Source organism: Nanorana parkeri, unplaced genomic scaffold (assembly GCF_000935625.1).
Source record: "Nanorana parkeri isolate BGI_ZX_2015 unplaced genomic scaffold, ASM93562v1 scaffold882, whole genome shotgun sequence".
NCBI lineage: Eukaryota > Metazoa > Chordata > Amphibia > Anura > Dicroglossidae > Nanorana > Nanorana parkeri.
The window spans coordinates 31,880-42,117 of NW_017307150.1; the positions used below are offsets into that span (position 1 = coordinate 31,880).

The window sequence follows — 10,238 nt, forward strand, 5'->3', positions numbered from 1 at the left end:
TTTAAATGTTTCTAACCACAGAAAGTTTGCATCTAATGAAACATCCTGGTTGTTATATTTTCTTATATATGAGTCATGCAAAAATTAAAACAGCTGCCTGCAACACTAGTAAAGAACATTGGGTGACTGGGCTCTACACAGAGGTCGGTCGGATCCCGTTTACGCTAGCCGGTCTATTAAAACGCTGCATTTTAGTAAATGGGCTAGTGCTAGGGTAGCCACCTGTCCAGGATTCACCCGGACAGTCCAGGTTTTGAATGCTGTGTCCGGGTTTCATGGCAGCAGAAACCCGGACACATAATGTCAGGCAGACAGGGGCAACCAAAATGAAGACAGGGGCTACTGGCCCCCCACTGAAAATAGTCTCAATTGTGATATTTACATATAAATGGGTGGTGCTATTTACATATGAATACGCCAAAACCCATTCTCCCCCCCAAAAAAGTCAGCTCGACGCTAGAGTGTTCGGGTTTGAAGAAAAGGTGGCAACCCTAGCTAGTGCATTGTGACAGTTCCGACAGCATGCGTTGTATTGTACAATGCCGGAGCTGTCACTGTTTTAATTTTTTTAACTTTATGTGGAATATACAATGTGTACACTCCATTCAGGTCCCCCACAGCAGCACGGTGCGCTGCACTGCTGTGTGGCAACCTGCGGTGGCATCCAGTGCACTGCTATTACATACAGCATGCTTGCATTTGATTGCAGTGCAGAGCACTGTCCATCACACCCACATTGTGCTGTGAATGGGATACATAGGGATACATAGAAAACAATGTTTTCTCTGTGTCTTTGCCTTGACCTGTGCTGATCCAGTGTGATACACCACAGTATGTGTAGCCCTGTGTATCAGCTCCTTAGGTTCTATTGGGGTCTTTTTTGTCTATTGGCTGTTAGCAATGGTGACTGCACCTGTTTTGATGTACCAAAGTGATGAATTTCTAGCAAGGTTTAGTAATCTGATGATGCACAATAGTGAGCAAAAGGGTTAATATACTAGGCTATAATACATGTTTTACTGGGCATATTTTTACCCATGTGACAGGTTTTTTTTTCATCTCTTTGCTAAAAATAAAGACAATCATGGCAAAAAATAATTGTTGCTACTTAGCAAATTAAGTCTAATGCGTAGCTTGCACAAGTTTTACCAGTGCTTATCAGAGCACCATTATTCAGTGTTGTTGTAGACATAAAGTACAGTCAAATAAACAACTGTAGATAATCGGAGTCTCCCATTGTTAATAATAAGAGATCTGCTCATCTAAGGACATTAAAAGCATATTATAGGTGAATAGCATGAGGTCAGCCAGTAGCATTTAATGAGCAGAATTCATGTGTCAGGTATAAATCTCAGAGTGAATTGTCTTTCTGCCTTGAGGAAGGGACCCTGCGCAGTCCCGAAACGCCGGCTTTTTTTATCACTGTGACGTCTTTGTCCAATTAAAGGGACATATTCAACTTTACTACTGAGTGCTGGTGATCTGCCTTTTTTTTGCTCTGTGTTTGCACGGCGCCATCCGTGGTTATCACTACGAGCACCAGTGGCGGAACTACCGCCGGTGCAGGCGGTGCGGATGCACCAGGGCCTCGGGCCTCTAGGGGGCCCAGCAAAGTCCCAGCGCCGGATCGGTACTCAGCGGCCAGCGGGCCCCCCATCTCTGCGCCGAGAGTGTCGGATCATCCGTTCATCCGACACTCCCGGCGCAGAGATGGGGGGCCCGCCGGCCGCCGGATACTGATGGTTGCCATGGCGATAGAATGCTATGGGACTGCTGTAAGGTGTGCGGAGGGCTCCCCCATCGATTTACATAGGTATAAATCTCAGTTATAATGTGTTTGACAGCAGTACAAAATACTCCAGTATTAAAGAAAGACTGCACAGAAGCTAATGTAAAAAGACATACAAAATTGTATTACAATTAAACAACACATTATCAAAGTAAAAATATGGTAGAAATAAGGTCACTGGCGGAACTACCAGGGTCACAGCAGTCGCAAAAGCGACCGGGCCAGAGGCAGCACATTCTGCTGTGTGCGGACCCTTTACTCTTAGTCCCGCCCCCTGGCCACCAAGACGATTAAGGAGGTGCTGCAGGAGAGGTAAGGTAAGTCTGGAGTGGGAAGGGGGGCACAGGGAAGTGGGGGCATGCTGGTGATATTCTACATAGCTGACTTTTATTATAATGTATTGCTGGGACTTGTAGTCCCGCATGGCTGGTGGTATTCTGCATTGCTGTACGATGATTATACATCAATGCAGAATAGCACCAACTATGTAGGACTACAAGTCCCAGCAATGCATTATATTTTTAAGTAGGGATACACCAGTGCCAATACTTTGCATTTTCACAAGTACTCATACTCGTGAAAAAGCCCCACTAAACACTAAACGCAGATACCGGTGTTCTGTCGAGAATGCCGACGTAGTCGAATTTGTCGATCTCAGCATCTACGCTTGCTCACAGACCAATATTATCGAGGAATCCGGGATTTATTCACAAAGTATTTCATTTAACTTGTTAATTGTGACTGTTAATATTCCACCCATCATTTACTGCCATGCATGTTATATTATTAACGGTCACAATTAACCATTACAAACGAATACTTTGTAAATAAATACCGGTTTCCTCGTTAATCCCGTCTGTACGTAAATGCAGATAATGCGTCAGCGTTCTCGACAGAACACCAGCACTAAAATTTTAAACAAGCGGCTGCCTGAGGTCACGCGCTTGCTGGGGACCTCGGCAACCTTCCTGTTAACCATGCGGTGCAATGGCGGTGGGGGGGGGGGGCCTTCGTGGTTTCTTGCACCGGGGCCCTGAAGGTTCTAGTTATGCCTCTGGATAGGTGCTTAGTTAGCAGAGTATCCATCAGGTGTCAAGGCAATAGGAGGAATTTGTCTCACAGCGTCTAACCATTAAGAAATGTGTAGCAGTAACCACCATTCATTCAGGGCTGCAATTTGTTGTGTCCCTATAGCCTACTACTTCTGTCTAAGGGCTCATGTCACGGCTGTATGAAAGTACATCAAATAGCAGGATTTTGCTGGCAGCAAGATCCTGAGTAAAATGTGCTATGTAATGTTTGTGCAACGTTTGTATGCTTACAGTGTATGGCATAGAGGTACCCTATTGGTTGCTATGACACTTGGCAGCTTCAGCGACCTGCATCGTAGCAACAAAGGACACCAGACGTATTGAGTCACCGGCATCCTAGCAACAAAGACACTAAATGACCTGAGCCACCTGCATCCTAGTGACAGGACGCCAGACAGCTTGAGCCGCCTTCATCCTAGCACCGAAGGACACTGGACGGCTTGAGCCGCCTGCATCCTAGCAACAAAGGACATTAGACATCTAGAGCTGCTTGCATCCTAATCACTATAGCTCGTACAGCTCCCGAAGGCGGCCGAGCGGATCAGCAGAGCCGAAGGTATATGCTTCGGCTCGACTGAGCCAACGTAACACCCGAAGTGGGGCGAACGCCTCGCAGATGACAGCTGAGCAGAGCCAGCCGTAATGAACTGTCATTAAACAATGACAACTGGGTGGAGCAGGCCATGACCTCACGGCGGGCTCCGTTCAGTTATTATTCATTGGCTGGGACCTGCTAGAAGACTCTAGCAGGTCCCGGCTAATAGAAAACAGTTGGGCGGAGCTAGCTGTCACTGCTAGCTCCACCCAATTGTTTTTTTAATCATTATTTTTTCTTTTTTTAAACAAATCTTTCTTTCTTTATTTTAAATGTATCATTTATTTACATCTTTAAACATTTTTTTCTACTTTTTTCACAGATTTTCTATTCTACGGAGTCGCCGAGCCGAATAGCCGAGTAGAATGCCGCTTGGCAGCCTTCAGCTATTCACTCACTGCTGTTCGGCCCCAATGTGAATAGGGGTGAATGGCAGCGAGTGAGTTGCTGAAGCTTCAGCTTAGCCGATCCAGATGTTGGATCAGCTGAGTCGAAGTCCTTCTGCATGTTCGGCTGACCGAAGTGCGGCCAAAGCCAGCCGATTTACAGCTGATTTCAACCTTTGTGAATAACCCTTTTTGTGTCTGGACTATTACCCTGATTACAACTTTAGTCAAATAATGTGTGTGTGTGTAATTTACTATGCCCAAACCAAAGAACCTACCTGCAGGTGTTTAGTGGTTTTGCCTGACTGCCTGAGGTGTCTATGTTGGATGGCATAGTCATAATCCTGTGAGCACCCTCGACCACTATCAGTGTTACATTTTCAGTACTCCTATACCTTTAAGTGTAGAATTACTATTGGCTTGATTCCCTTACAAATGTTTGTGTGTGTAAAAATTTCCTCACTTAATTTATGACATTTTTTACATTCACCCAGATCAGGGGTAGCCAACCAGTGGTCCTCCAGCTGTGGTGGAACTACAAATCCCATGAGGCATTGCAACATTCTGAAAGCCACAGACATGACTCCCGAAGAGAGATGCATCATGGGATTTGTAGTTTCACCACAGCTGGAGGACCACTGGTTGGGCTACCCCTGACCTAGATGATGCAAAGTCAGTCACATTCTACTGCCACTATACTTTGCAAGTGGACTTTGTACACACTTTTGCTTGCTCCGATGAAAAAAAGGGCACAAAGTAAAGTGATAACAGCAAGGAGAGTATTCCTGGATGGTGGTTGCTGACTTGATTGATGAAGCTAGAAAAAACAGTTATCAGGAGCCATATTAAGTAGGGGCATCCTGCATTACCTAACAAATGAAGCAGAATGAAATTTGGAACACCTACATTTTGCTTGTACTATTTTAAATATAACACCTACAAGAAAGTAAGTAAATATGACTTATATTTTGAAGAATACATGCGCATTATAATGATAATGCATATATAATAGAGAATTTGTGATGCAAAACAGGGAAAACTTACCAAGAATTCAGCCTCCTGACTACTCGGGCTCTTCTAAACCTTCAAGAATTGGCTATATCTTGTTGGCAGCAGCTCCATATAATCTGCTTTCAGCAGCATAATAATAGTAATACCTCAGGGATTGCTTGTAAGACTGAAGAGATAACACACCCCAAAATTGAAGAAATAAAAAAATGAAGAGCCAACGGGGCTTTTTTTGTGGTAACAGAAAACATGAGTGGTGTTTTCTGATACAAAAAAAAAGCCCTGCTATCTCTTAATTTTTCGATTTTAGCAGCATAAACTGAGCTGTTTCTATTATGTTGCATTTAAATACCAACTTTGACAAGTAAAAATCATTGATAAATCAGCTGCATGGTGTATGTGCACTTGGCAGGTGTTAAATTGGCAGTGCATACTTGTATATATTGATGTTGTGTGCCAAATCATTATACTTAGTTTGACATCATCAGAATGGTAACATTGTGTTAAATCAGGTTTAGTTAGAAAAAAATTAGCATGTGAAAGCATGCCAAACTAAGATGGGCAAATTAATTTCACCTTTTAGTGAATTGGGCCAAATATGCTCATAATAGTGTTAAATATTATCTACGTAGATCTGTTTTAGTTTGTTGCAGAAGAAGGGTTATATACATCTTTATCGGAATGCATCTGTTTCTTCATAGCAACAAATCTGTAAATTTACCGTTGAGGGTAATGTTACTTCAGAGACTTTTATGTGTTTTAGGCCATGTTAACAGTTTGGCGATGCGTGAACTCATGTCACACTCATGCATGTTCGCATGCATTTTGCCATTGTCACGCATCAGTCCGTTCAATTCAATAGGCTGCTGCTCGCACGACAAACCCAACAAAAGGAGCTCATGCAGCAATTTAAGTTGTGAGCTTCCGGTTTGGACCTAGTCATAGAGTTTGCGGTGTACGTCCGGACCTTGTTTTTTGTGAGTAACTACTGATAGTTGCTGGTTTACATCCGCACAGATCCACATCATGTGATCATCAGAAAACTTACATCAGCATACATCAAGAAAAATGTGATCATCATAACAGGAAGTCATGGCGAACACCTGGGTTTATATACCTGCCAGCTTCAGCCATCATTGTATATAGTGTATATATACTGTAGTGTATACAGTTCAAGGTACAGTGATAGCTAAAGCTGGTAGGCTGTAACTGTCACAGTGCAATACAGTCATTGTTAAATAATAAAAAATGTATTTATTTTATATTTGTGTCTATTGGTTAGCCTATAATATACAACATAAGAAAGTTATTTATTAAAAGAGAGTACCAAATAAAAAGCCTAAAAAGTGTAAAAGAATATTTAGGTAGGCAAATGAGTCATTATTGCCAAGCTAACCAATGCATGCTGATGCTGCTAAATTTCCTCTGGACATCTAGTCTTCAATGACCTCTGGTCAAGTATTGTATTGCACTCAAGTATTGTATTGTATTGCTCATATACTAAGAAATAAATGTCATGGTGAGCTGAGTCTCACCAGAAAAGGCAAGCAGCTCTGTCCAGCTTGTAAAGGTATTAAAACAACTGTCTGGGAGAGTCAGAGAGTCAGAGAGGAGGAGGGGTGGCCTTTCACTTCTACTGCATTTTATATTCATTTAATTGACTTGAAAAACCCGTTTAAATATAATAGAAATGCATGCTTTGAACAGTTTGTATAAACCCTCAGCCAAAGGCAATGAACAGATTATAAGGAGAGGAAAACTGAAGAACCCTGCATATTAACTGCAAGAACTGTCAGCCAACGCAACAACTTTTTACAGTGTGCCTATAACAGGTTGACATCTGTTATGTGTGACTCAGGAGTCGCATTACGTACAGTGAATTGTGGAGAACTGCTGCAAAGAAATCACAAAGCAAATTAAAATGTTAAATAATGCAGTGCACCAACATAGTCATTTGCCACAGATCCAGTAAATGTTTTTTTTATTTAACAAGCTAAAATGTGGTCAAAACATAAAAAAAAATGCCCTACCCTTCAACCCTTACAAAATCTCTCTCCCTGCCCTTCACTCTATACTGAACCCAATCTAGCAAATAAAATGTGCAAATGCAAGTCAAAACAGAACAAGCTGTATTCATGCATTCCTCTAGCTATAATCATTGGCATTCAAACATATTAATTTTATATTGCAACTCATTTCCATTTATTTTGTAACAGAAAAATATCTATCATAATATCTATTTTGATTTGTATCTAAATAAAAAGCTAATCTGAAAATGGAAGCCCTTCGTAGCAGCATTCCAGAGCTATGTACAAAATATTTGTATTCTCTAACTTCAGCATGCTTAGTAATGTTAAGAAGTCACACCAGATTGGAAAAGTGTGATAAGGCAATGACGTGCAGTAACCCACAGCAAGCAATCACATTTTGGCAGTTTGAAGCATCCCTGTGAACTGACTTCTTGGATGCCAAAAGGGGCAGTGCTTAACTAAGTAATCAAACTCTAGGAAGCCCAGGCAGAGGCTTGAATGCCTTCACTCACTATATGTTATTGGGAGGTATTTTAATATATGCAGACAAGTGACAGATTATATGTAATTGGTTGTTAATGTTTACTGCACTGTACTCATTGCTTTTTTTAAATAAAGTCCTTAGTGTTCTTTTCTCTTTGTAATAACTATTAAAAATAATGTCTGCTACCAGCCCTTTAACACATATATATATGAAAAGTATATATATATATATATATACACTTTTTCATGGAATATGAAGCTCAACATAAAGACACACATTCGCATTTTATAGTCATTACCATTACATGCATTCACTTTGTGATTCAAAACATGCCCAATAAGCTTGCCCACAAGGTTTTGGTAATGGTGATGGATGGAATTCACAGACACAATATTATAAGCAATAATACATTGTTCTTTTGACCTAGAAGAAGATCAAACGGTCTTCCATTTTTTCAAGTAATAAAACAGATAAGATCAAATTACAAACCCTCTTTGAGTTTCTAACCCTTTCCCGTATGTTCCAAAATCTAAAAAAAACATTTTGGCTGGGGTTAAATTATACATATAAAATACAGTTGCTTCTTTTACACAGAGGGGTACTTATTTAGTAAAGACAGAGCAAAATTTTAGTAACTCCAATCTTTCTACTGAAAGTTGATCTCTGGTTGTTTTGGGTGTCTACACATCATTGCTTTTTCTATGTTATTTATAAAAAATCATGAATATAATCTCATCCCCGCCTCTCTGTATAGTAGCACTATTCCTGTGCCCACCATGTTAAAGGGAACCTGTCATTAGAGGATACTGTATTATCTCAGATAATTGGGTGAGAGTAGTTAGTGGCTTATTTAATTTCATAAAAACTGGCACACAACCTAGGACACAATTAGTATGTAAATCACATTAAATTCAAGTAAGTGCTCCACAATGAACCTCCACAATTGTCAAGGAATGACTTACTGGGAAGTGTCTGACTTGCAGTAAAGGTGGGTAAACACAGTAAGAATTTTATCTGAATGTTCACAGAAGAAATCTCATCAGAACATATAATAATGGCATCAGGGACTTAACAAATGTATCTTGAAATTTTGTTTGATTCATTTGATTTTGAAAAAGGATGGAGTTTCCTGAATGAAAACCATATTCACTGTTAGAATTTTGTTCATTTGAGAATAAATTTCCATCTTGCTCCTTCGATTTTCTTCATCACTACAATTGAACATATCCGTGAATTTAACCCCATTAACTATTAGAAAACTGAATAAATTTGAAGAAAATGACCATTTCTTTAAAACAGAATTCTAACCATATGTACCCAGCTTATGGGATATGAGGAAGATGTGCCAAACTTTGAAATGTGCACACGTTTGAGGCCCTTAGTTTAAGACCTTCTATCATAAAGCAAAATTATAACAAGGCAGTGGTAGGTTTCTAATTACAGGTTCACTTCAAGCAAGAAAAAAATGCTCTTGTACTTGATGCTAACATTTGCGTAGTGGATATATGCGTACAGATCACCTGAACAGTCATACTGCAATATTAGGTTTTACCTGCACTGGTGTTTTAGATGAAAACTGACATACCTTATACATTTTTTAAGGTTAATAAATAGCAATATGAGCTGTTACCCAACCAAAACGAGGCAAATAGGTAACATGCCAAATGCTTCACCATATAAAATCAGCACCCAAACAATGTATACAGTGGCAGTGGTGCTCTGAGTGGCAGAAAAGCTGTGGTAATGGTAGAGAGGTTTCCAGGGACAGGTTGGGGACTTTTTTGTATCTGACCGTTTTACTTTAAGCAGTTTTTATAACTATTGTTTTAAATTATATACTTGCTCCAAAATCACAGTAGATTCTTTGATTTGTAAAGGGTGGCATTTCTCTATCATGTCTGTGAACTCTACAGACTGTCTTTATTTGTGAATGCATTAAATAATTGTATGCCTGCGCTTTCTACATATGATGGCATTTGTACAGACAAAGCAGATGTGCTTCATAGATAGACACAAATCTAAAACAGAGGAATAAATGTGAGGTTTTCTACCTAGTGGCCTTCACTGATTTATTTGTTCAGATTCATTTCTCCAGAACTTTTTCATTTTAAAGGTAATATCTTTATTGTATATTTTTTTATGCAGAGATTGGAACTAATTTGATCACACAGCAAACTTTGCATAAAATATGAATGGAGTCCAGATTCAAAGTATTATCTTCATATTTTTCTGGTTGGTTTAAAACATTGCACAGGCAATTTAATTTCCATTTCTTTGTTCTATCCAAAGGAGAAAACTTGAGTTCAAAAACATAGTCAGTGGAACCTGTCATGTCAGTTTATATGTTTAATTTCTGACTTTCCAACGGGTTCACTGTCAGGACAGGGCAGGATCTTGGCTATGTTGACTCTTGATTAACAACTTTTCCACCATTCATGGTTGGTGTCCCTGAACTTTTTCTTGACCGTCCTTGCTTCTCTCCAATTTCATGCAGTGATGGCTCTCTGTACATGCACACTGTAAAACAAATGAACACAATTAGTTCTTGCAAAGTGAAGGGTCAGACTTCATTGGTTCCATTAGCATTTATGGGTGTGCTTTCCTCTGATGTGTAGAAAGAGCTTAAGATACGTACTGCATGTTTTGTAAATTGGTTTATTAAAAATTGTTAGAAGGGAAAAGTCTTTTTATATGCCATAGGAGTTCTCATCCCTATACACAGGGCAGGTGTCCCCACTGATAAATACTGCATATATACCAAGCAAGAAATTGTGATTGGACACCACATGAGATCTAGATTTCTTTACCGTAGTGACTTGCTGGCTTTACCTAAAATACATTTTTAAGAAACACTG

The 10,238-nt window shown here is 39.9% G+C and overlaps 1 protein-coding gene across 4 annotated transcripts in view; it reads right to left on the bottom strand.

Annotated features, from left to right (window-relative positions):
* Positions 1 to 9,188: 9,188 nt before the first annotated feature.
* The window catches only part of LOC108794659 (fibroblast growth factor 12), a 421,105-nt gene continuing 420,055 nt past the window's right edge, over positions 9,189 to 10,238 (bottom strand). For 3 of the 4 annotated variants that reach the window (XM_018565741.1, XM_018565740.1, XM_018565738.1), the window contains one exon: positions 9,189 to 9,900. In XM_018565741.1, the coding sequence (XP_018421243.1) occupies positions 9,782 to 9,900 (119 nt within the window). In that variant the 3' untranslated portion in view covers positions 9,189 to 9,781. The remainder of the gene's footprint in view (positions 9,901 to 10,238) is intronic. The other variant, XM_018565739.1, reaches the window with a different exon arrangement.